The sequence below is a fragment of the Trichomonas vaginalis genome, chromosome II (genome assembly GCF_026262505.1).
Source record: "Trichomonas vaginalis G3 chromosome II, whole genome shotgun sequence".
Lineage (NCBI taxonomy): Eukaryota > Parabasalia > Trichomonadida > Trichomonadidae > Trichomonas > Trichomonas vaginalis.
In genome coordinates, this window is record NC_067204.1 from 11,944,568 (window position 1) to 11,970,203 (window position 25,636).

The following is a 25,636-nucleotide window of genomic DNA, read 5'->3' on the forward strand; positions in this document are numbered from 1 at the left end:
CATTTTACTCCTCAATTTTCATTTTTTTTTTTTAAAATGGGTGTAAAAGGCTTGCTATACCAGATACGTAAAAGATATCCATTAAGTTGTCGAACACTATCTGAAATCCCTTATCCAGCATATAACTGCTTATATATTGACGCGTCAACATTATTAGTCGCAGCCATATCTATAAAATCATCCAAACTTAATACTCTTAATGAAGAAAACATTACATTTGCATTTCATTTATTCGACTCTTTAGTTCATTTACTCCAACCAACAGATTTAATTTACATTGCACTTGAAGGTTCACAGCCAATTTCCAAGACGTATGCTACACACAACAGATTTTACCAAAGAAACATGATCGAACAGCATGACTCAATTCGAAATTTGTTCCAGCCACATCTAAAGAGCTGGATACAAGAGAAAATTAAGAACGATGATATTTGGAAGAGGCCAAAAGTCATTTTTGCAGGCTCAGCTGTTCCAGGTGAAGCAGAAACAAAAATTTTTGATTATATTCGTCAAGAAATGAATAAACCTGATTGGGATCTGAACAAACGTCATTGTATCTTTACACCAGACAGTGATTTAATACTAATGACTCTTAGATCACACATACAAAATTTTGATTTGATTTATCAGAATTACAGATTTAATTTAGTTAGAGGTACTCGCACTCCTAACTTCCCTATCACACCAAGCTCCTTAACAGTCATAAGTATTAACATTCTTCGTGAATATCTAAAATTAGATTTTGAAATCGCGGACGAACAAATATTTGATGACTTTGTAACTATATGTGATATCTTAGGAAGCGATTATTGTGCTCCTCTTGAAGATGTAGTGAATTTAGACCTCGAATCTTTAATTCAAAGTTATAAATCCGAACCACATTGTAATTTCATCACAGATTGTGATAATTTCAACTTTGATAATCTCAAAATCTTTCTTAATAAGATTCTCAAGCACATTGCAGAGCGCAAATCAACAACATACACAAAATATGTTGAAAAACAGAGGAAAAACTATTTTGAAACACGTAAAGTTACTCCAGAAGAGACAGAAAAGATTTCCCATTGCGTTCTAGACAGTTTACTTTACATTGTCAAATCATATGCAATAGGAATACCTTCTTGGTCATGGGTTTACCAATACCACTTTGCACCACCATTATGTGTCGTCTTAGATTACATTGAAACCTTCAAATCTCAATTAGTTCAAGACGAACCAACAAATTTATTACAATCTCTAATGGTATCGTTAAAAGGTATTTCTTCATTATCCCCACCTTACTTTGTCCAGCTTAGAGAGACAGATCCTTACTTAAAATCTCTCAGACGCGATATTTCCGAAATCGAATATGATGAAACGAACGAAAGGTTCAAATTCGAAATTCCCAACCTCCAAAAGATTAAAGATATCTTAGAGCCGCATCTTTCGCAAGTTCCAAAGGAATATGATGAACTTATACATCCACAATTTCCATTAGACATGAAAACAATGACAGAAATACCACTAACATGCAAAAAACCATTTAGATCAGATCTGTTAATTTCAGATCAATCAAAAATCAATCCTTCTTTCTATCCATTTGATGTTTCTCTTCAAAAGAAATCTGAAAAAAGAGATTGGACTTTTGACATAAAAATTAACTCTGAATTGAGAAAAGATGATCCAGAATCATTCATAGGAAAGAGAGTTCTCAGTCAATGGCCCAATAAAACAGTTTGCAGGGTGTTAAAAGTTGTTGAGAAACCAACTGATTTCGATTTTCATATTTTATTAAATCCAGAAGAAAAATTTGTTTTGTTGGCTCCGATTGATCCAAATACGAACAACCAAGTAAGGAAAGAGTTCGTTTATCCATGGAGTTTAACACAGGAATATTCACAACAAGAACATTTAGCAAAAAAATTCTTTTCAACAAAAGTTTTTTTGAAAATTCCTCAAAACAAAAATTGGAAAACATTGAACAGTATTTTAAAGATTTTAGAAGGTGTTCCAAAGGATGACAGGTTTAAAACAATGATGAAGATACTTGGAAAGTTATATATTAAGAAGGATAACTATGCTTTGCAGTTTCATTATGATGATTTCGCTGTTCCTTTCTTTTTGAAAATTGATGGAACAAAATTTTTCGTTGACAAAGAAATTGAAAAATATATTAAATTGTACATTTCTAAAGTTCCTGAATCAGTTTATATGATTAATGAACGTGCAACTGATGAAGATCTTATTCAATGTGCAAATGAACTGTATGAAATAATGAATTTAATGGATGACGAAGTCCCTAAACTTCACACAAAATTTATTGATTCTTATTCAAAAACAGACATTGTTTTCTTCGAGAAAAACAAAGAAAAAGGTGAATTTCGTAGCTCGAATAAAACATACAGTGGATACAATTCAAGTAGAGAACCAAAACTTGGTGATACAGTTGTTATCACTGATAATAGGACTGTTCTTAATGAAGGTTCTGCAGGAATCGTTTTTGCTTATGATAAATTGAATGAAGAAGCTTGGATTTATGTACCTGGAAGAAAAGATTTAACTTCATTATGTCATGCATTAAAGACATTTTCTGGTGTTGTTGTTTCAAAATCTTCGTTAATTGTTATGAATGACTAAATATTTATGTTATTTGATTTTATTTTTTACCAAAAATCTAATTTTTTTTGTAAAAGATATAATTAAGACTATTAGGTTCATCTCTCATTTTTCTGTGTGAGTATACGTCAATGAGACATAATCCATGAAAATGAATATAAAGAATTTTTATAAACACTTTGAATTATATACTGTCAGTGATTTTGAATGGGTGTTTTAACTTTGAGTGGCCACGAAAAAGTAGGAATAAAAATTTAAAAATCATTAGAAAATAAAAAGTAATGAGATTTTTATTAATATTACTTTTGACATTCAAGCTTATTATCCCAATTTTCTAATGTAAAAAGTTAATATTTACGATCGGGAAAGGTTATTATAAATAAATACATAATGCCTAGTATGTGTATTATGGTGTTTTTCCTATTCTAATAAAGATATATTGATTTTGGAAGAGCATGTCAGAAAGTGGTAAGTGCACCCTTAAAATATTATACAATATATCATTGCTCGGGGTATGCCCTTCGATATCCAGTCAATTTGATAAAAATAACACAAAATTTGTTTTGTACTTAATCAATAATTAACATATGTTTGAGTAATTATTGTTGATTATCGCGTTAAACTAATTGTTTGTTAGGATTAATCTCGCATCCTGGTAAAAGAAGTGTTTGAGGATAAAAAGCTGTAATCTTAGGCGCGCAACCTTAAGTTTTTCTTCTTGAATCTTTTCCTTTATATCTTGTTTCCTTAGAAAATATTGAAATACATCAGAATCATTTCTTTTAAATTTGAAATCAAACTTGTTTTCATTATCTTTTCCGTTGTTACTACGTCTAGTATATGCTGATTTATATATCTTTGTATTATATTCTTCTTGAATCTTTTCCTTTATATCTTGTTTACTTAGAAAATATTGAAATACATCAGAATCATTTCTTTTAAATTTGAAATCAAACTTGTTTTCATTATCTTTTCCGTTGTTACTACGTCTAGTATATGCTGATTTATATATCTTTGTATTATATTCTTCTTGAATCTTTTCCTTTATATCTTGTTTACTTAGAAAATATTGAAATACATCAGAATCATTTCTTTTAAATTTGAAATCAAACTTGTTTTCATTATCTTTTCCGTTGTTACCACTAGTATATGCTGATTTATATATCTTTGTATTATATTCTTCTTGAATCTTTTCCTCTATATCTTGTTTACTTAGAAAATATTTGGTTTCATCAGAATCTTTTCTTTCACATTTGAAATCAAACTTGTTATCATCTTTTCCGTTGTTACCATGTCCTTTGTATGCTGATCTCTTTTGTGCTGCATCGCGAATAATTTTAGGAACATCGGCCTTTGGTTGATGATAAAAAGGTGTAGAAATTATTCCGAAATCATTATCATCATTATAGTGTATTTTTCTTATGCTATCTAATTCACGCACAACTACATCTAAAGTTGGCCTATCTTCTGGTTTTTCTGAAAGCATCTGCAAAGCGAGTTTTTGGATACTTGGAGGAACTAGTGGAGTGAAATGAGCAAAGTTTGCGTATATGTGTGTGAACATCCAGCTGAGAACGCATCCAAGAGAATAAATTTCAGATTTGACACCATAAGGGCATATACCTTCCTTATTTTTCTTAACTTCTGGTGCCATGAATAGCTCTGTGCCTACATATTCTGTTGATTCCATTTGATCAATTAAAGCAACATCAAAATCAGAAATGTGTGGGATCAAATTATCGTCAATCAAGATGTTATCTGGTTTGATATCTCTAATAAGAATCTTCCTAGAATGGATTTTCATGACCAAGTTGCATGTATTTATGAAAATTTGGATTAATTGAGAATTTGTAAGATCTGGATTGTTGGTAACATAGCTTGTAAGAGTTCCATTCTGGCAGTAAATGGATGAAACAAATTTTGTATGAGGAATTGTTAGGATACTTGGATAATGATCTGTTTCTCCGAGTCTTTCTTTGATAAGTTTGTCTTGAGGATTATCGCATTGCATGTACTTGAATACGAACATTGGATTATCTATTGGCTTTATTACAACCGAGTGATCGCCGTAACCGATTGCTTCGAAACCTTCAGGCATTAATACAAGTCTAAAAGCATGCTTGATTATCTTATCATCGTTAGTGCTAAATGACTCAATAAATGCTTGATCATTCTCTGAGAGTTCTCCTTGAACTGTCATAAGTAAAAATTTAAAAAATTCAGCACGATTTGGTGCCTGGTTTGAAACTCGAGATTGGTCAGCGCCGAAAGCTATTTTGTTTGTTTCTGAATCGACAAATATATTTTCAATTGTTATCTGTTTTTTTGAAAAAATGAGCAGTTGGTGGAGTACAATGTGTATGTCTAACCTTGATTGTTGTAATTTACGCCTGCAATATTCAAGAAAGTCAATAAGCTTCTGGATCATTATAAGAAAATTTACAAACAGAAATTTTGCTTCAGTTTCTCTCAATTTTATTATCAGGCATTAAATCTACAAGATTTATAAATCTTATTCAAAAAGTGATTGCTAGATTTTTGGCATAAATTTCTTCATTTTTTTTCCCCATATTGAATTTTTTGTTTTGCGTGTCGAAGAGGGAAGTGTCAGATTTTGGTTTACGTGTCAAAAAAGTCTAATTTTTTTTTGCATGCTAAAAAGGGTGATTCTGTGATTTTAAGCACAGTTTGTTAATTTGGATATCGTATGTGTAAATTCGAAAGATTTAGAATTCAAAGATTTTTTATTCCAACAATGTTACATTTTTGTAGCATCATCAATGGCCTCTTGAACTTTCTGCTTTGCCATTTCTTCGCCTGCCTTTTGCATTAAAGCTTTGCCTTCGTTATGAGCCTTGATTGCAATTTGTAGAGCAGTCTGTGAGTATCTATCAACAAAAGCATCGACAGTTGGTTCAATGTAAGTGAGAAGTGGCTCAAGCCAAGTATCGTAAATGTATTTTGCTTGCTTGGCAGAGTTCCATTGAAGATAAAACAAAACAAAGCACTTCATTTCATAGTAAAATGGAATTAATTTAATGAGGAATGATAATGCGACTTCACCGAAGAAGAATAAAGCAACAATGAGCCAATAAGTAAGCCAGCGCGTATCATCATCGCTTCCCTTGCTGAGTACGGTCTTGAATGAAAGATATCCTGGGAACAGGAATGCAATTGGGTATGTGAGAAACTGGGCAATTGGCCACCCTATCATTATAAAAAATGAAAAATTTAAACTTGAATAAAATTTTATCATCCTTCTTTCATTTTTGAGGTATTTACCTTATTATTGACTTAGAATGCTAAACATAATTTTCTATCTAAAATGCAGATAAATAAATTGTTTACAATTGTAAAATGAAAATTTACGTGTCAAAAAAATTATTGATGCTTTATGTATGTTACTAGAATATCTAAAGGATTATGATTTCATAATAGAATCGGTATTGTCATGAATTAGCCATCTTTGCTCATGAGCATTGCAAACAGTTGGTAACAAGTCTTTCCAAAACATTATTTGCCTTTTTCCAAATAAAAGCTCTCTTTGAACTAAATAAATAATGTCCATGCTAGAAGTATTGTAAAAATTAAATGTATTTCTTGTCTGATTCATGAAAATAAAGAGATTAATCTTAATATACTCTACAATCTCTTCTAAATAGAATTCTAGCATGAAGCGTTAGAACAGCAGCATAATAAAAAACGAAACATGAAAAATAATATTTGTCAGAAAAAGAAAATGAAAAAATGGAGAAAATCTTTAATTGGTTTTGTTTTATTTTTAGTTTGTTGAGTTAGTAAGAAATATTTTTGGGATTCCAAAAAGTATTAATATATTGCTAGGGTATTTTAAAAAATGCTGGTAAATTGATAACGCATAACATTAATAAGTTCCTATTGCAAGAATTATTGCAACTGGTATCATAAAAAGCTATGATTGTTTCTTTTGTAAAAATCGTGAAAAATATGAAACAAAATTGTGATATTCTACAGATCATTATTTTTTTTCAATGGCCATCATCGAGGTTTTTGTTCATATTTCGAATTTCTTCTTTGATTAAATCAATAATCATTTCATTTTGGTCGTCATTTAAATTTAAACCTGCTATATAATATCCAGGTAATTTAATTGTTTTGACTAGCATTGAGAATTGGTTAACCAACTTTTCAGATTCTTTAATTTGTTGTTCAAATATTTGTAGATCCTTGTATTCCATCACATACTGCTTTTTTTGTAGTGGTGGAGGTCTATACAAATTGCCCAAAACTGGTTTGGTTGAGGATAAAGATGTGGGAATTGGACGTGCTGAGTCTTTTGGACGCATTTTATCCATGTCTTTTTGAGGTTTAGCCCGCTTGTAATTGCTAGATGCTTTAAACTTAGGCTTTTTTTCATTTTCCATCTTGAAATATTTGAGTCAAAAAAAATTGTATTCTGTTCTTTTCTTTTCTATTTTGATATATTCTTTTGAAATCAATACTCCTTTTTTCTTCGCATAAAGGCATTTTTTTTTCATTTCACTTCATTCTTTTAGCAATAATAATTGAAAATCAAGCCATTCATGCAATACTCAGAATGGAATTGGAAATATAATGATCTATAGCATTATCGTCATTGTTTTGAAATTTGAATTAAGTTTTTTGGAAAATCATTTCATATAAAGTAATTGTTTGCTGTTAAGTATGATGATAACTACAATTTTAAAGCATAATTATAGAAAATTTTGGAAATTATGTGTTAAGATGATCAATTTTCACAGATTTCTATAAGGGTTTCGTTTTGCGAAAAAACGTACAATACGCAATTTCGCTAAAAAAACATTTAGCTAGCAATTTCGACCTTTGACTCCACTCAAGACGTCACTTTTTTAATTTTGCGGTATCATATTTTTGGAAAATCTTTATGAATATTATATAAGAAGTCTCTTTAATATCTATATTTCATATTTTTATCGATTTTTAAAGTTTTTGCGAAAAGTATTCAATTATTTTTGCTATTTGGTCGAGTAAATGTCAGATTTGCGATATTTTCTGATATGATATTCAGATTCTACGTTGATAATAATGCTTATAGAACCCTCTTGCTATTGTGTCAAAATTGCGAAACCGATAGCAAAAATATCTCGCAATATCAAAATTGAGATATTGAGTGAATTATGCATTATAGAGATTAAAAATCTGATTTGTGAAAACATCTCATCAGTTTCTAGCTAATTCAAAAATCTTTACTGTCTTATTCGATTAAAATGAAAAGGGAATAGTTTTATTATGCTTTAAATGACAGCCTTATAATATAATCATAGTTTTCGCTCAATATGCAGCATTTTTTTTTCGAAATCTATGGTCAATATCCTAAATACTGATTGCTTTGCATTCATATCTCTTACATTTTCTATACCCACATCACTATTCATTGCTATTCCTATCTTTTTCATTTTTGTTTGTTTCTCATAATTTCTCAAAAAACATGATAACTTGATATTTGTAAATATCATACTTTATAACGTAAATAAGAACTTGACCTATTAAGAAAAGCAGTAATGAAAAGAAAATCTGAAATTCATAAAAATTACAAGTTTTTGATGACAATTAGCTTAATTAAACCAGGTACAAGATTATATAATTGTATTTTCTATCCAATTATCCATATAATATCTTATCCAGAAAAAATAACTTGATCAATACCAAATGATTTTTTAACTAGTAAATAAAGTATTTTCTTTACACACACATTGTATATCATAGTTTTTTTTTTGGTTTCGCAAAACATCCAAAAACAAATATGCTATAAAAGTGACAATTTTAGCAAAACGAAACCCTTAATTTCTATAATCATATCTTAAAATTAAGCCTAATTATGGCAAAAGGAATCAAATTCGAAAAATAACGAACGTTATTAATTTTTTATTCTCAAAAAAACAGAAACAACATGAATAACCCAATGGAAAACTACACGCGAAACATTTACACACTAATTGGCGATGAAAACTATCAAGAGGCAATTCGTCTTTTGGAAATTCAACTCTCCAATTTCAAAGATTGCGTTGCTATTCATTCTTTAATCGCTTACTGCGCATGGCAAATGGAAGATTATCAAAAAGCAGCTGCAGAATACGGAAGACTCGTTGAATTAAACCCAAACAAAGCTTCATATCGATTACATCATGCTAACGCATTATATAAAATAGACCAATACGAAGCTGCGATGAGTGCTTCATTTGGCGTTGAGGATCCAGAATTACAACCACAGTTATTGGTTCTTCAAGCTGCAATTCGTTACGCACAAGAAGATATTCAATCAGCCAAGTCAATTCTTCCTAATGGTAATCCAGAAGACATCAACATTATGCTTGATAATGCATGCATTCTTTTCAAGGAATCACAATTCGAACAAGCGCTTAACGTTTACATGGAAATTAAAAGAATTCATGGCTTCATACCTGAAGTTGCATACTGCATTGCTTTGTGCTATTACAGACTTAACAGACTTTCGGAAGCTGTTCAAATGATCGCTGAAATCAAGACACAAGCTGGAAGAAATCATCCAGAATTATTAAGAAATCTTGTTGGTGATGCTGTTGATTTTGATGCACAAGGTCTCATATCTAAAGCTCGTGATGCATTCTATGTCGAAGGCGTTAACCTTATGAGCGCAATTGAATATGATCAAAATCATATCAAAGAAGCTAAAGAAGCACTCAAAGAATTACCAAACAGAAACGAAGAAGAGCTCGATCCCGTCACTCTTCATAACACAGCTATTGTTAATATGGATGATGATCCAACATCTGCTTTTACAAAGCTTTCTTTCTTACTCAACCAAGATATTACTCCACCAGAAACATTCAGAAATCTTCTTCTCGGTTATTGCAAGTTCGAATATTATACTTACGCAGCAGATCTTCTTGCCGAAAATACAGAAAGAGCACAGCAATCAATGGATACAGGAATGCTTGACTTCCTTGATGCATTGTTGCTTTGCGCTACTTCTAAAGAAGAAGCTTACAGAAAATTCGATGATATCTGCAAACAACGAGCTGAAGTCCTTCGCCGTATTTACAAAGCTGTCGATGATGCAAGAAAGACACACGATGATCAATTACAGACCCAGTTAACACTTGAATATGAAGCAAGTGTTAATGATTTAATTCCAGTTCTTATGGCACAAGCAAAGATCTTCTGGGATATGGGAAGCTACGATTTAGTCGAATTACTTCTTATGAAATACGCAGAGTTCTGTGAAAATAACAGAAAGTGGAGATTGAATCTTGCACACACATATTTCATGGAACCAGGCAAAGTTAACAAGGCTATCGAATACTACGAACCACTTGTTCTCTCAGAACAGAACTTACTTGACGTAGAAGCCATTATTGTTGCAAATCTTTGCGTTTCTTACGTTATGGTTGAAGAAAACGATTTTGCCGACCAATTAATCAACAGATTAACTGACGAAGAAAACAATAAGAAGAAAGAGGACGAAAATGCCAAGTTTGTCCACTTATCAATTATTCATCTTGTCATTGGCACATTATACTGCGCTCACTCCAATTTCGAATTCGGTATTGATTATGTTTTCAAGGCTTTCAACCCAATGCAAGATAAATTATCTGCTGATACATGGTTCTACGCAAAGAAGTGCTTGTTTGAATTGACAAGATGTCTCGCACTTAGACAATTCGTTCTTGCTGATGCAATGTTCAATAAAATCATTGAATTCCTTGATAATGTTGATAAATACGGTAAAAAGATCGAAGCTATCAATGATTTGACAATAGATGCATCAGAAGCACATGAAAACCAAACTGTATCTTTCGAAGCTCGTGTATTAAAGGCTACAATCCTCAAGTTTTATGATTTCTAAATAAAAGATATTAACTTAGAAAATCCATTTAAGATTTTTATTGTAAGTTATGATAAAGATCATTGTTATTGTTGAATAAGTTACCATCTAATACTGATTCAATGTTTCGATTCTTGTTTTGAATTGTTTCCTCTGCTTAGCCGATTTTCAATATCATTTTTAAAATGTGTGCTATTGCTTAACTGTGTAACTTCAAAATATGAAAATATTTTGATAAGAATCAAAGGTAACTAAACTCCTTTTGCCGATCCGATTTGCCCCATATTTAAAATATAGCTTGCATATGTAGAAGAAAAGCTAATTTTGAAGTACGCCCGAAATCCACCAACAGGATTTCGAGCTACTAAAAAGGTACTTTTAAATGTGATTTTTTTTATAAAAAATTAAATTTATTTTAAGATCAGACTAAAAACTAATTTTATGGAAAATCTATATCGACAAATTTATTACTTATTGGGTATATAGATTTTTTGATTATGGCGATTATGTCTGATATGCTTCCAATAAGCCAAAACACATTTCATACTGATTTCTATAAAAGGTATCTTTATTATAGAAGTGTAAGCTATATCTGTTTGTTTTTTTATTATAACAAATTCAAAATTCTCTTATAAGGACTAGATGAAATCTGTATTATTAAATCATTAGCTAAATGAAGGTTCAAATAAAAAGTAAATATCAATTTATATGATACTGAAACCAAATAGTTCTTTTAATAAAAGATAACACGCTGAAAATTATTGAGTATTTGCAAATCTCAAAAATCTATTGGTGAATTTGGCTCAACTTTTAAAATTATAACATCCATATCAAATCATAAAAGCAGACAAAAATTAAAGCCAAACTATCGGCCAATTTTTTTTTGATATTTTGATTTTGAGGTATACTTTTAAAAGTGGATTTAAAGCACTTATGAAAAAACATTAACTTCTGTCGTTATGATTATTGATTTAGACAATAATGATTTTAATCTTTGATTATCAAAACACTAAAGTCATCTTTTTAACATTTGCTTGGTAGCATTAACTCAAGTCTAAAGTACTATTTTATGTGGCACTCTTAGAATTTTTGTATTCATTGTACACGCTGAAATAGTACCATTAAAGTTATGGCGGACTTTCAAAAAATAGTTTGGTCACCTTTTAAGAATCATAAATTCATCCATTTGCATACTGAATAGCAAAATTTTCGTAATCGTATCAAACACATAAAGATATTATTAAAACATAATGAGTTTTTATTTTTATTTTTTATAATGCTTCGAGACATTCTATTATACCCTTTTACAAGGTTCTTTGAAGCACCTGATTTAGGTTTAGGATATCTAAACTATGACTCTCTTGATTCGAAAATTGTTTATATACCATTCTTTTTATTGTTCATTTTTGGAACATCAGGATATATGTTTTGCAAGAAGAATAACTCACCTGAAATAGGATACACATTCTCTGAAACCAAAGAAATTGTTGCTTCAATGTTTGAAATTTCAACATTCGCGTCACAATTCTATAATGAAACTTATTTTTCAATATTAGTATGCGGTATGCTAACAATATCACTTTTTTCGATCTACAGACTCGTGAACAATGAATTAACTGGTGTTGACAAAATAATCACAAATATTTTTGCATATTCCTTGATTTTATGGCTATTTCTATCATATATACTACTTAAAACTAAGAGCTCTGACTATTCTGTTGGCTATCTTCCATCTTTCAGATTCAGAAAGCAAAGATATACTAAAAAGGTGAAATAGAGTAGCATCTTCCATATTTATTGATAACCGAACATCAGTACCAGTACGAGTATCTTAGTTGTTGCAATATTATCATGATATTTATTTGCATTTTCTCTTAAATTGTTTGTTATTACGTAATAAAGTTAATATTTAAAAGCGGAACTCCTGTGATAGTTTTTAATATTTGACATACCTGAGTTCCTTATTTCAACCAATTTTTTTTTCATTTTTTTGTTTTGAAATTCTTATCTTGTTTATCCTTATCAGGGTTTATTTACTTACTAGTACACTTTTTATGTGGAGAATCATACACACCTATCAGGGTCGAGTATATTACGCAATTTCAGCCAATTGAAGACTCTGTTTTATTATTAACTCCTCGTAAAGCGCAAGATGAAATCTATGTACTCGCCATACCAATTAACTCAACTCTTGATCCATTAAAACACGTTAAAAATTCTTCAAATCATGTTTCAGAATTTCATGCATTATTCGAAGATTACAAAGTTCCTCGAGTTGATGGATTCCAACACGTTTACGAACTTCCAACGTCAACCACATGCAACATATACATTATAACTTACAACACAGAGAAATATTCAAAAACTTCATGCGCAATTAGATATCCATGGGGCTATAGATCCCCTGCAGAAATTATGTTAATCGAATATGATTATCAAGTACTTGCTTTAGTATTTTTGTTTTTCGTTGTTGAACTTATGAATCTGATTAACATGCCAGAAAAGCAAGGATTACACTCATTCTTCATAATATTCTTAATAATAGTATGGGCAGGCTTATTTATTTCAACCAGAATCAGAATCGAAATTGATGAATCTTTAATTGCAGTTTTCGAATATGCCACAAAGCTCAGATTCATCGTTATACTTGCTGCAATATTTTATACAATGACAGGACCTCCATTTGCTCCTGTTGAATGGGAGATATCAAATTACATCTTTATTTGCTTGCTGATCTTCCTTGGCAAGTCCATAACGGCAGATCTCGTTGTTTTAGCCCCAACAGTGTTCGCAGTTATTGCTTTTAGGATGGATCGACAAAGAGCTCTTTCTATTTTAAGATACAGAAGGATAAATATTATAAAACAGTCAAATGAGATTAATTGTGATCCAGATTTATTGAATAAGTACTATCGTCATCTTCGGATTTCATTAATTGTATTTTTAATTGTATTAATCGAATTTGTATTTGCACTTAGTCAACATTATTGGTATCATGCTAATTTGTTCTGTCTTTTGACCGTAGTCTTTTATGTTGCTTATTATTTTATTATTTTCAGGTATAACATAGCTGATAAGGAAGATAAGTCAACAAAAGATATTGGCAAATGATTAAGTTTAGTTTATTCCTCATCCTTTTTATATTCTTTCCAAATTGTAATAAAAATTGTGTTTGATTTACATATTTTATTCAATTGTTTTAATATCTATAAAAATATCATAATTGTTTTGATTGAAATAGTTCCTTTTTTCAAGAATAAATTTATAAACGTTCACTTTTATTTGTTTATGGATTCAACTCCAGAATGCTTTGTTAGATTACTAAAGCTTAACGAGCAAGTTAAATCAGGAAAAAAGAAACTCACAAAGGCACAACAAGACAAACTTGATTCACTTATTTCGGCAATAAAATTATCAGAAGAGGCAAATAATACTTTATTGAAGACAAAAGCTGGCGTCTTATACGAAATAATTGTCTACACATCTAAACTTAGCGTTTTAGAAAAAATTGGTGTTCGAAATCAATGGGGTCATCAACTACTTGAAGAGATGAAAACAATCTTATATGCTGAAGGTAATGGATTCCAACTCGATGATTACGCTGGAAAACAATGAAGAATTGATTTATATTTTTTTATATTGTTTGTTTTTATTTAAATGTAAACTACAAAAATACTATCTTTAGTTTTTGAAAGAATTGGTAATGAATTGCAATAGTTAGTTTCGCTTTTTTTGATAAAGGAATAATATTATATTTATATTCGTTTTGGTGCATGGCTATAGGGTTGCTACATCTTTTTAGTAAGAATTTTTCATATCTTGTGATCATATAAATGCTTGATTCCAATTTGAAAATCCAAAACTCATTAAAAGTACATTTTTTATTAATAAAATTTAATATTGCATTAAACACGTAAAAATTATTTGAAAGGTAATTGTGAGATTTCAAATCAAAAAATTTTCATAAATGCATTCAGGGACTAAGAAGAAGAAAGAAGTACATTGTCAATTAATTTGCTTTGGCGCAGGTGGAGAAGTTGGTCGTTCATCTATCCTTGTTGAAATTGGATCTAAAAAGGTTTTATTAGATTGTGGTGTAAATTTTACAGCCACAGATGAGAAAGACAGACTTCCAGCATATCAAGATCCATTCCCAAAGGTTGATTTAGTACTTATCAGTCATATTCATACAGATCACTTAGCAGCAGTTCCATATCTTACTGAAGTACTCAAATGTCAAGCACCTGTATACATGACTCGTGCATCACAAATGATGATGCCTATTATGCTTGATGACTTTCTTAAAGTTACCGAAAATCCTCCATACAAAGCAGAAGATCTCACGAATTGCAAGCCAAAAATCAAAGTCGTCGAATTTTACAGTCGCTTCGAAGCAGCTCCAGGCATCTTCGTCCAAGCCTTCCCAGCGGGACATATCCTTGGCGCTGCCTGTTTCTTTGTCCAAGTTCGTGGTTTATCATTCATTTACACAGGCGACTTTTCAGCGATTGCAGACCATCACTTATCCGGTCATGCAGTTCCTCGCCTGTTTCCAGACCTCCTTATCACTGAATCTACCTACGGAAATCAAGTTCGAGACTCAATCGCGAAACGTGAGCGATCATTCGTACAAATGGTCCACCAGGTAGTTGGCGAAGGTGGCAAGGTACTCATTCCTGTCTTCGCCGTTGGTCGTCTCCAAGAAATATGTTTAATGCTCGAAGATTACTGGAACAGAATGGGATACACGGAGCCAATCTACTACACCACGAACCTCGGCGAGAACTGCATGAAAGTCTACAAACAGTGCGTCAATTGGATGAATCCGACCGTTCAAACAAATTTATTTGACAACGGATCAACAGCCTTCAAGTTCACTTACTCAAGGAACTTCAATCCCAAGAAGTCCAAGATTGACGAATCCAGAGGTCTCGTTATGCTTGCTACGTCCGGTATGTTAAATCCGGGAACTCCAGCATTTAATTTCTTTGTCAACGAGAAATGGTACGATGATCCACGCAATATGGTCATATTCCCGGGTTACTGCGGTCCAAATACATTCGGAAGAGCTGTTTTGACTCGAGATTTGACCACAAACAGAGTTCAGTTCACTTCTCGTCGTCCGGCCATGACGGTTGATATCATTATTAAATGCAAAGTTGAAAGAATCTCTTTCTCAGCTCATGCAGACCAATTTGAGATAATTTCTCTTTGTGATCGCGTCAGACCATCGAAAGTCGTTACAATTCACGGCGACAAACCATCAGTCGACGCCTTGGCAACGAGAATCACTCAAACAACAGGAATCCCTGCAGAAGCACCAAGAAATAACGCAAAAGTGACAACTCCAACGAAAAATCCAAATGTTATTTCTATATCTAGAGATTGCGTTAACTTCGCTTTGGGACAGCCATCTGCGTGTGAAGGAGTCATTCTGAAGGACAGGGACAGGAGATACAAGATGATTTCGCTGAATGACTACAAGAAAAACTATTCAATCAATGTCTACAAGTTGAATATTAAAAGAAGAGTTAAATCTGCTGTTTCTAAGGAAAAAGTAGCAGAAATGCTTAAGAAACTATCAATAGAATACGTGATAAATGAAACTGAAAGCGTTTGCAAGGTAATCGCTGGAGAAATTACAATCTCCTTTTTGGAAGAATATTTAGAAGTTTCTTTCCCTGTTGGTCAGAAAACATTGGCAAACAAACTTTGCTGCTTGATTGCACAATAACTTTCTTTTTGTATATATATATATTATTGTTTATTTATTAATTTTTTTTCTAATGCTGCATCATTTTAAAAATATTATTACTTAAATTAACTTTAAATATATTGCTTTCTTTTCTATCTTAAAGCTCTATATGCATTAATCTTGCGAGGTTTAAATTTCCTTTTTTTAGGGTGCACTGATGCCCCTATGATATGGCTTTCAATTCAGACGTTTAAGGTTAATTTTTAATTATGCTTCACGCCGGTTGTCAAAAATTTGAATTAAAGTCAGATGGACGTAAGTGTAACCTTAAAGAAGATAGATTTATGTTCATTTAGTATAACATTGTTAATTTCCTTTATATAAGGATAACAATCTCTATGTATATCAATCAATATATAAATAAGTCTCCTAAATCATTCAATGCCCTCTCAATATTAAAAATATAAGCATTAACTTATAAATATTTTAGTTTTAATTAAAAATAACAATCAAAATAAATAAAAATTAATATAAATTACATATACAATTATTGTTTTGCAGGAATAACAGATTCATTTTTTAGATTGGGATCTGGGGTTTCTGCAATAACTTTTGCTAGTCTTGAAAGTAATTCAGGAGATTCTTTTCTCAATACTATATCTCTTCTCTCTTCAGGTGTCAAAGGCGGCTGCACTTTATCCATTGCACTGATCTTTTGCGTGTAAGTCATCGGTTTCTTCAAATCGCTTGGTAAACTATCTTCTAAGATCTTCACGTCTTCATCAGTTCTCATCGTTGCCTGTGCTGTACGTGGATAATTAGTTCTTCTGCTGTTGAATGGAGAATATTCTGGTAAAACGTTTTTAACTGTTTGTACTTCTGATGTAGACAAAAGCGACATTGCAGACAAAACAGACATTGTATTCTTTCTTTCTATTTCCATCCACATTCTTCTCTTTGCCTCCAGTCTTGCCATAGAGTTTTCTGTGTTTGCAAGGAGAGTCTGCAAGTGCTTTGCCGTTTCTGTATTTGTTGCAGAAGCCAAAGCAGCTGTTGTAACAGCTTTGACTTGATCTCTTTGCTTCTTTTCTCTCTGTATTCTCTCTCTTTCTCTCTGTGCATGCGATATCCTTGTTGCAGCTTCGTTGATTGGTTGTGCAACAGATCTAAGCAACATATTGTCTCTCTTCAATCTGACAATTTGATCATCTTTACTTGACATTTCCTTGTAACAGATTTCCAAGCGATTCTTGATATTGTCTGCTCTGATTTGTGTTCTCTTTCTTTCATCGTTTGCCTTGATAACGTCTAACTTAGCTCTGTGCAATTGCAATGTCAAATCGCTGATCTTTTGTCTCAATTCTACAATTGTTTTCTCGCATTCTTCGTTTTGATCTGACAATCTCTTCACTTGTTCTCTGAGTTTTCCGACCAATCTCATTGCAGCTTGAACTTCTCTGTTGTTCTTCTCTTGTTGGATCTGCGCACCTTTTATCTCTATGCTGACTGGATCTTCGCTTGTTCTCTGCAATGGAGGAGGAATTGAAACAATTGGTTTCGATTTTTCTGCTTTTTCTTCCGCTTCTTTCTTTTGTTGCTCTGTCTCTTTCACAACTAAAGTGATTCTTAAAGGTGCAGGAGGTGCTGATTCCAATGTATTGTCTATCTTCACGTACGCAGGAAGGTTCTCCTTGTTTGAAATCGTCTGGCTCAGGTTGCTTGGTGCTGCATTGATTTGTGATGGTTTTTCTGCCAAAGAAACCATTGGCATCTTCAAAGAAGAAGTAATAACAGGAATTTGATCTGATTTCGGTTTCTGTGTTGCAGCAATAATTGTTGCTGTAACATCCTGAAGATTTGTTGTTGGTTTGATCTTGTTTGCGACACCAGTAACTTGTCTTTTTCCTTGTACAGCGTTTCCTATTGTTATATCTAATTCTTCTTGTTTCATTTGGTTAAGATTTGCGTTCATTTGAGTGATGTGTCTCTTATGGCTTTGTCTCTTGTTATCTTTCTTTTCTACTGTTGGCAATACAATCTTTGGCTTCTTCTTGTTAATCATCAAAGGTTCGTGTACTAAATGAGGAACGTTTTCATCGATTGAGAAGATTTGTTGTTGGTTTGTAATCGATGATAATTCAGCAGAAAATTCATCTTCACTGTCATTATCTGCGTCTAATTTATAGAATAAGTCACTACTTGAAGAGATCAATGGCATTTCTACTGTATCTTCCTCTTCTTTAGCAAGTTTGATGTTTTCTTCATTGACTTTTGGTTCTTCTTCCTTCTTTTCTTCTTGTTCTGGTTTGGTTTCTTCTTGTTTGATTTCTTCTGGTTTTTCTTCTTCAATTACTGGTTTTGCATTTAATTGGTCAATTGTTTTCATCAATAAACCATCGGCAATGTCTTTATCTTTCATCGGCTTGTACTGTTCTTCCTTCTGTTTGATGATAATCGGTTCAGGATTCCATGATTTTTGTGTAGCTTTGTCGGCGGTTATTTTTGGCGGTTTTTTATTTTCTTTCTTTTTAACAGTTTTAATTTGTTGTTTTAGCTGAAGATCATCGATTTGCATGTTCAGCTGTCTTATATCTTTTCTCAACTTAAAGTTTTCTTCTTCTAATTTTGCATTTGACTGTATTAACAATGCATTTTGTGCTGTTGCTTCTTCTAATTGTTGTCTTTGTTTTTGGTTCACTTCTTTATCAGCAGATAATTGTTCTCTGAGATGTTCAATGTCTGCATCTTTAAACAATATACTTGAAGAGTTTGAGTGCTTCAAATCCAAGTTGTTTTCAATTAAATCTCCGATTTCCGCTTGCAATTTGTTTTCTCTTTCATGGGAAGTTGCCAAAGATTGTTCTAAATCATTTAATTTAGACATCAACATCGCTTTTTCTGCATTTGCAGCTTCAAATATTGATACCATGTTGAGCAATTGTTTAGAGTAAATTGCCTTTGCATCTTCAGGATTTGTAGAATTCGTGATATTCACGATTTCCTTGAGATTTGCAAGTTGTGCTGCAGCAGCTGTTTTCTCAGCAGATTCTGAATCTTTGAGCTCTTGGAGTTGGTCTTTGAGCTGTTGTATTTGGATGTTTAATGAATCATTTAATTTCTTTTCTTCGTCGTATTTCTTTCTCAATTTGTTTTTTTGCTTCCTGATTCTTTGCAAGTCTTTGATCATTGCATCAACACTTTTGTCTTCTTTAGGACTGTCACCTTGTGTGTTCAGTTTGCCAATAAATGATTGAACATTCACTGATAATCTGTCGATTTGTTCTTGTTCGACTTTTTCGTTTTTAGATAATTTTTCTTCGAACATTTGTGTTTGAGAAAGCATTAATTCCCATTCTTTCTCATCACTTTCAGAACGAACAAGACCAATATCGTTGACAGCATTCAAGGAATTCTCGAGTTTGTGAAGTAAATCTAGTTGATTTACTGTATCTGACATATCCTTGTTAGTGTTGACGATTGAAGAAAGTATTTCTTCTTGCATCTTAGAGCTCTGTTGGTTCTGCTCCTCTTTCATGGATTTAAGTTCGTTTTGTAACTCAGAATACTTAGATTTCATTGCATTTAAGCATTTACTGAGCATCATACCAACACTCTGTATGTAGAAGAGCTGCTGGTGATAGTTATCATGCTCTTCCTTGGAAGATTTGAGAGAATTAATAAAATCATAATGAGATTCATCGGTAACGCCTGTTGCAGAGATGTATGCATAGTAAGCATCAGTATCACTTGCAACTTTCTCCATGACTTCATTGTCATCTTCGATAAATTCCTTTAATGCGCGTAATTGTGTTGATAAAATTCTTCCTGATGATCCAAACGGATCATTCTGTATGTCAACACCATTAATGTTCAAATCCATCATTATACTAGAAGCTGTGGACTTCGCATCAACGGATTTCTTCGATTTCGCTGATGAAACAGTTTCTTTGGTGTTGTCACTTTTTTCTGTTTCATCAATAGGTAATTTTGTGATTTCTGGTTTCTCTTTCTGTACAGGCTGCGGGTTTTCTTCGACCACGAACTCATTCTTTGGTTGGCTCTCCTTGTTTTGAGCTGGATCAGGAGGTAATCCGAGAGCTTGTCTTCCATAAGTTTTGAGGGCAGGTTTGTGAGAGAATTGTGGTGGTCTGAGATCATCATTCTTTCCACCATCATTGATAACAACTAACTCTGGTTTACGCTGTAGTTGTTCATGTAAAATTTCAATGTCACTTTTTAGAGATTTAATCATTTTTTCATATCTTTGAATTGCGGCCAATTTAATCTGTTCCAACATCAATTTGTTTGGCTCGACAACGTTTTCAAGGATTATTGTTTGATCATAGACATCTGATAGCTTCCTTTCTATGAAGATCTTGTATGGTTTTCCATCGAAAATGATGTTATTATTTGTAGAGTATTTCTGTAATTTCGGTTTGTTATCTTTCGATGTTTTTGCCGTAGAACTGATGACTTCTATCTTTATTTCTTGTCTCTCGAAAGCATCGAACAAAGCCATGACGAGTTTCTTGTCTGGAACAGGTTTTTCGTAACAAGATTCTGGAGAATTTTCTAGATAAACAGCTGGCAATGGCTCTCTCAAATAAATTTGTTCGTTATTTGAATAAGAAAGTGGTATTTTGATTTCAGGTTTTTCTCCGCAGAACGACATTTGTATCATGAATCTTGGTGTCAAAGCAGGACCGACGTGATATGTTTGAGGAGCACTTGGAAGCTTCAAATTGATGTTCTGATCCATCTGTTCTGATATGAATGATTCGTCTACAGCCAATTTAACTTCTTCTTGTGATTTAGAAATTGTGAATGTGTCATTGGAAATACTCAATGTTGATCTACTTGATTTCATTGGCATTTCTTTCTCAATGACTCTTTCAATGATTGTTTCTGGAACTTTTTTGGTTTGAACAGAAGCACTTGTCTTAGTAACTCTGATTTCATCGCGTGCTGATCTTGGTCTTGTTCCAAGTATATCAATTGGATCAAATCTTTCAATGTATTCGAACTTGTTTCCGTAAATAGAAAGAGATTGCGCTGGATTGACAAACGTGAAAACTCTCTTTCCTTTAGGTTTGGCAGGAGATACATTGACAGATGCCTTGCTTACATATGGCTCGAGTTTCTTACGCTTCTCTTGCTTCTCAGTGATCTCAAACGGTTTCAACATTTCCACTTTTTCATAAGGTTTATACGGTTTGACAGCGTCATCATCCAATTTCACGTTTTCTCCGTTTTCCTTGATTTGGTATGTATCTCCGTTATCATCTATAATGAATGACTCACCGTTTGCTCTCTTGATTGTTTGAGAACCATCGGGAGAAATTGTAACTTTCGTGCCATCTTTGTCAACGATGTTTTGTGTTCCGTTTTGGTTAATTGTAACTCTTGTTCCATCCTGCATTTCAATGAACTGAGATCCATTATTATCGAATGTAATTTCACTACCATCTTTCTGCTTCCTGAACTGCATTCCAGCATTATCAATTGTAATAATCGATCCATCAATTTCGATGAATTGATTTCCACCTTTCTTAATCTTCGCCTTCAATTTGATGTCATCTTGAGAGATCTCTTGTGTGCCATCTGTTTCTATAGTGACATGCTTTCCATCTGGTCTGACAACCTGTTGTATTCCGTCTTCTTGGATTGTGTATTGTAAACCGTTTGGTCGGACGATAAATTGACTTCCATTATTTTCAATTGTTACGTGAGTTCCATCTGGTTCTTTTCTGTATTGAACTCCGCTTGGATCTATTGTTGTTTCTGTTCCATTTGGCTCTTTGATGATCTGCGTTCCATTTGGTTGAATCGTGATCAAAACACCATTTTGTTTTGTGACCTTTTGTGTTCCATCAGGTTCAACAACAATTGTATCATCTTTATTCTTGATGACAATTGGTTCATCCATGTGAACTATTGTCTTTGATTGCATCTCGAGATTCATTTGTGGTATCTCTTCTTCATCAAAGAACCTGTTAGTCTCTAATGGTGTTGTTGACATAGAAATCATCTGTTTCGGTGTTTGACTTGTGTTTTCATCAACCAAGGTTGGGAATTGATTTGCATCAGGAGATTTCGTGAAGATTACGTCTTTGAACCAGTTCATTTCGACAATACCTTTAGGTGTAAAGTCTAATGATTGGAACTCGTTTATTATCTTATCACGTTTCTCGATTTCTTCTTTATAATGGGCTTTGATTTCATCGAATTGTTGGAATATCTTTTGTTGATTTCCATCCGACATGTTTCTTGCCAAAGCCAATTGTTGTTTCAATGTTTCTATCTGTTCCAAATCATCTGAATGATTTGACAACTCTTGGCATTGTTGTCTGAGATCAATGATTCTGTCTGTAAGTACTTTAGTTCTCTTTCCTGCATCTTCGACAGTAACCATTGGAACTTTTGGTTGATTCTCGATTTGGTTTAATTGATCATTCATGTCACAGAAAACTTTAGCAATGTTTTCAATGATATTTGAAATTCCTTGGAGATCATCAACCTTTTCAACTTTGTTTACTGCTTCTTGTAATCCCATGAGGCTCTGTCTTAATTCGCTTTGTTGTTTCAAAGCGTTTTCAGAGATTTTTCTCTCATAGTATTCTTTCTGTTTTTCTAATTTCCAGTTGCACTGATCTTCCAATTCTTCCTTAGCTATTTTGAGTTTAGAAGTGAAGATCTTCGATTGTTTCATATTTGAATCCAACAAAATCAAACTCTCTGGTCTTTCGAGAGGTTCTCTTTCTGGTGGAATCAAAAGTGCAGGATTTACTTCACCTGTTTTAGAAGCAGTCATTAAAGCTTCTCTAAGTTTGTTTGTTTCTTCATCTCTCTTCTTTAATTGGCTTTCGAGTTTTTCGATGTAAACTTTTCCATCCATTTGTGTTGTTGTGTTTTGTTCTGATATCTTTTGAATTTCTTCTTCAAGTTTTCCATCGAAATCAATCTGTAATTGTTTCTTGGCCATTTCAACTGAAGCGCTCAATGAATCTAATTCTCCTTGATGAGATTGGTTCAATGATTTGATTCTGTGCTCGTATTGTCTTGTCAATAATGCAATTTTTGCGGATAATTGTTTGAGAGAATCTTCTCTTATTCTTTCGTTTTCTTTGGTTAATTCTTCAATTCTTTTATCGCAAGCTGTCTGTATTGACTTAATCAATGTTGATTGGTCTTGTGAACCCAAAGAATTTACAAGTTGTTGTCTTTCACGAGCAAAAGCACTTCTTTGATAATCCAATTGAGATTTCAATTCATTCTTGAAATCATTTTGTATCTTCTTGATTTCTTCACTATGCTTTAACTCCATGATAGACATTTCTTCTTGCAAACTCTTTATTTGTTCATTGTTTTTACTTGGAGATGATGGATTTGTTTGTCTTTGATCTAAATCTTGCATTTGTTGTTGAAGAGTTTTCTGTAGCATAGAATCGAGTTCTTCTATTCTCTGGTCTTTCTTCTTGAGTTTCTCTTCGTAATGCTTGAATTTCTCATCGTCATCTTGGATTTGTAACTTCAATTTTTGAATTTGAGCATTTAGTTCGTCAACTTTTGAACTAAATGTTTTTGTCATTGATTCGTTCTCCAATTTGAGTGTTGCGATGGTGCTTTGCATTTCTGATGCTTTGCTGGCATCTCCACCCATTCTGCCGCCCATTGCCATGAGAGAAGCACGATGAACTTCGGCATCTTGTAATTGTTTCTTAAGTTGTTCAACTTGGCCTTTTAGTTCTTGATTTTGACGGATTTGGGCTTCGAATTGTTCCTTTTTGATGCCTTCTTCGTTTTTGGCACCTTGTTCTTTCTTTTTGGCTTTTCTTCTTTCTGCTGCTGAATTATTATCATCAATAATCTTCTGAAGTTTCTTAATATCTTCATTCTTTGTAGCAACAACTCTTTTAAGCTGAGCAAACTGTTTAAATAAGCAATCTGTAATATCATTATGTAAACACTCTGCTCTTTCTGATTTTTCTGCAAATTCTTGAACAATTGCACCTAAACTAGTAATAACATCGTTAACATTTGGTATTCCTCCCAGATCAAGTGCTGATTCTTCTGATCTTTTTTCGAGGGAACTAAACCAATATTTCAAATTTTCAACAAGAGTAGATTGAGAATCCGAAAATATCTTTAATTGTGAAATTAAATCGACAACTTGTCTTTTCGAATCATTTAATATTGATTGTTCATCGAGAGATTCAGATGTACCTTGGTCATATATTGCGGCCAAGTTCATTAGAGTTTCTTGATCAATATCATCAAACTTTCGAACTAATGAGCGGATTTTTCCTGATGTATCTTGTAAATCAGTAACTTTTTCTGTTCTTTTAAGTTCATCGGCTTGCTTTTCATCAATTTTTGATTCGTCTACTTTTTCAATTTGCTCCCAAAATTCTTTTTCGCGAGTTTCATTGAAATATTTTCCGTCTGGAAGTTCTGCAACATCTTTGCCAGACGTACTTTTCATTTTAATAGGCTTGATTGTTAATGGCCTAACACGCGCCAAGCCAACACGGTTAGACATTAAAATTCTTCAATTAAAAAATTGCAGAAAATTTAGCAAAAAAAATTAAAATCATACTAAGAATGGATAAACAAGATATTGCTAACGTTTAGAATATTATTTCAATTCACGAAAATAACGTGTTATTATCGTCTCTTCAAAAATAGTCAAATTTGATTATTCTTGAGGTAAATTGAAAATCTAGAGATTTGCACAATCGATTTTTTTGAATCATTGAGATCATTAATGATACTTTACACTATCAAATTATACTCCAGTATCATACTGATTCTCTCATCCAACAACGGATAAAACCACTATTTGATGACAGATTTAAATTCTCCATCAAATTAGGATTCTAAATCTGCTGTCAAAACTTGGAATTTTTTTTTTAAGTTTTGGGTTAAGATGAAAGCTAAGATTGTTGGATAGATTAACTATTGATGGGTATTATGTATGGAAAGAAAAAAGTATGATATTGTGCTGTAGCTACCTTAACTTGCTGCATAGTTATGGATCCCGGTTGCCTCTAGATTTGTTTGGTGCTCTTAGAATCGCAAAATCTTGATTGTATGACGAGAAAATTGGTTCGGAGATTTTGCATTTACTAAAGGTAAAATAAATAAGAAAAAGTTTAGGACGACTTACTTAAAGTTCTAAGAAATTTGAGGGATGAGCCTATATCTGATATCGGACGTCATTTTTTTTTGGGCAAAACATGGGCGAAACAACGATAGAGTTCTCAATTCTCTCAAATTTTGAGTGCTTTTGGGAAAAATATTGCTAAAATTCAGAGGTTTGGGCGAAACAAATAAATCCAAGAGTTTATTCTTATGTGAGAGTCTATTTCTATGTCTGAGTGGATCTATATGTCTGAGACAATCTTGATGTCTAACTTTAACTCTATGTAAGAGATCTATTTCTATGTTTGAGTGTATCTCTATATCTGACTTTAACTCTATGCAAGCATATATGTTCTTCAATA

General features: G+C 32.6%; 9 protein-coding genes across 9 annotated transcripts, besides 3 other annotated features; 5 read left to right on the plus strand and 4 right to left on the minus strand.

Annotated features, from left to right (window-relative positions):
- Positions 1 to 36: 36 nt before the first annotated feature.
- On the plus strand, positions 37 to 2,616 carry TVAGG3_0529740 (5'-3' exoribonuclease protein; the record flags this gene model as incomplete). Its single annotated transcript, XM_001584013.1, has 1 exon — positions 37 to 2,616. One exon carries the CDS (start codon positions 37 to 39, stop codon positions 2,614 to 2,616), a length of 2,580 nt encoding a protein of 859 aa, XP_001584063.1.
- A 430-nt stretch (positions 2,617 to 3,046) lies between these two features.
- Positions 3,047 to 3,079: a mobile genetic element.
- A 138-nt stretch (positions 3,080 to 3,217) lies between these two features.
- Positions 3,218 to 5,023, minus strand: TVAGG3_0529760 (mitogen-activated protein kinase kinase kinase 20-related family; the record flags this gene model as incomplete). Its single annotated transcript, XM_001584014.1, has 1 exon — positions 3,218 to 5,023. One exon carries the CDS (start codon positions 5,021 to 5,023, stop codon positions 3,218 to 3,220), a length of 1,806 nt encoding a protein of 601 aa, XP_001584064.1.
- Positions 5,024 to 5,333: 310 nt separating this feature from the next.
- TVAGG3_0529770 (mitotic nuclear envelope reassembly) lies at positions 5,334 to 5,809 on the minus strand (the record flags this gene model as incomplete). The annotated part of the gene is made up of 1 exon (XM_001584015.2): positions 5,354 to 5,809. One exon carries the CDS (start codon positions 5,807 to 5,809, stop codon positions 5,354 to 5,356), a length of 456 nt encoding a protein of 151 aa, XP_001584065.1.
- Positions 5,810 to 5,971: 162 nt separating this feature from the next.
- TVAGG3_0529780 (uncharacterized protein) lies at positions 5,972 to 7,160 on the minus strand (the record flags this gene model as incomplete). Its single annotated transcript, XM_001584016.1, has 1 exon — positions 6,603 to 6,998. The coding sequence occupies one exon, from the start codon at positions 6,996 to 6,998 to the stop codon at positions 6,603 to 6,605; it is 396 nt and encodes a 131-aa protein (XP_001584066.1).
- Positions 7,161 to 8,524: 1,364 nt separating this feature from the next.
- TVAGG3_0529790 (tetratricopeptide repeat protein 30a family) lies at positions 8,525 to 10,459 on the plus strand (the record flags this gene model as incomplete). Its single annotated transcript, XM_001584017.1, has 1 exon — positions 8,525 to 10,459. The coding sequence occupies one exon, from the start codon at positions 8,525 to 8,527 to the stop codon at positions 10,457 to 10,459; it is 1,935 nt and encodes a 644-aa protein (XP_001584067.1).
- Positions 10,460 to 10,681: 222 nt separating this feature from the next.
- Positions 10,682 to 11,602: a mobile genetic element.
- An 839-nt stretch (positions 11,603 to 12,441) lies between these two features.
- On the plus strand, positions 12,442 to 13,565 carry TVAGG3_0529810 (uncharacterized protein; the record flags this gene model as incomplete). Its single annotated transcript, XM_001584018.1, has 1 exon — positions 12,932 to 13,549. The coding sequence occupies one exon, from the start codon at positions 12,932 to 12,934 to the stop codon at positions 13,547 to 13,549; it is 618 nt and encodes a 205-aa protein (XP_001584068.1).
- Positions 13,566 to 13,726: 161 nt separating this feature from the next.
- Positions 13,727 to 14,053, plus strand: TVAGG3_0529820 (uncharacterized protein; the record flags this gene model as incomplete). Its single annotated transcript, XM_001584019.1, has 1 exon — positions 13,727 to 14,053. The coding sequence occupies one exon, from the start codon at positions 13,727 to 13,729 to the stop codon at positions 14,051 to 14,053; it is 327 nt and encodes a 108-aa protein (XP_001584069.1).
- A 347-nt stretch (positions 14,054 to 14,400) lies between these two features.
- Positions 14,401 to 16,227, plus strand: TVAGG3_0529830 (cleavage and polyadenylation specificity factor family member family; the record flags this gene model as incomplete). Its single annotated transcript, XM_001584020.1, has 1 exon — positions 14,406 to 16,172. The coding sequence occupies one exon, from the start codon at positions 14,406 to 14,408 to the stop codon at positions 16,170 to 16,172; it is 1,767 nt and encodes a 588-aa protein (XP_001584070.1).
- A 113-nt stretch (positions 16,228 to 16,340) lies between these two features.
- Positions 16,341 to 16,455: a mobile genetic element.
- Positions 16,456 to 16,680: 225 nt separating this feature from the next.
- On the minus strand, positions 16,681 to 24,676 carry TVAGG3_0529850 (synaptonemal complex protein-related family; the record flags this gene model as incomplete). The annotated part of the gene is made up of 1 exon (XM_001584021.1): positions 16,681 to 24,672. One exon carries the CDS (start codon positions 24,670 to 24,672, stop codon positions 16,681 to 16,683), a length of 7,992 nt encoding a protein of 2,663 aa, XP_001584071.1.
- Between the last annotated feature and the right edge of the window lie 960 nt (positions 24,677 to 25,636).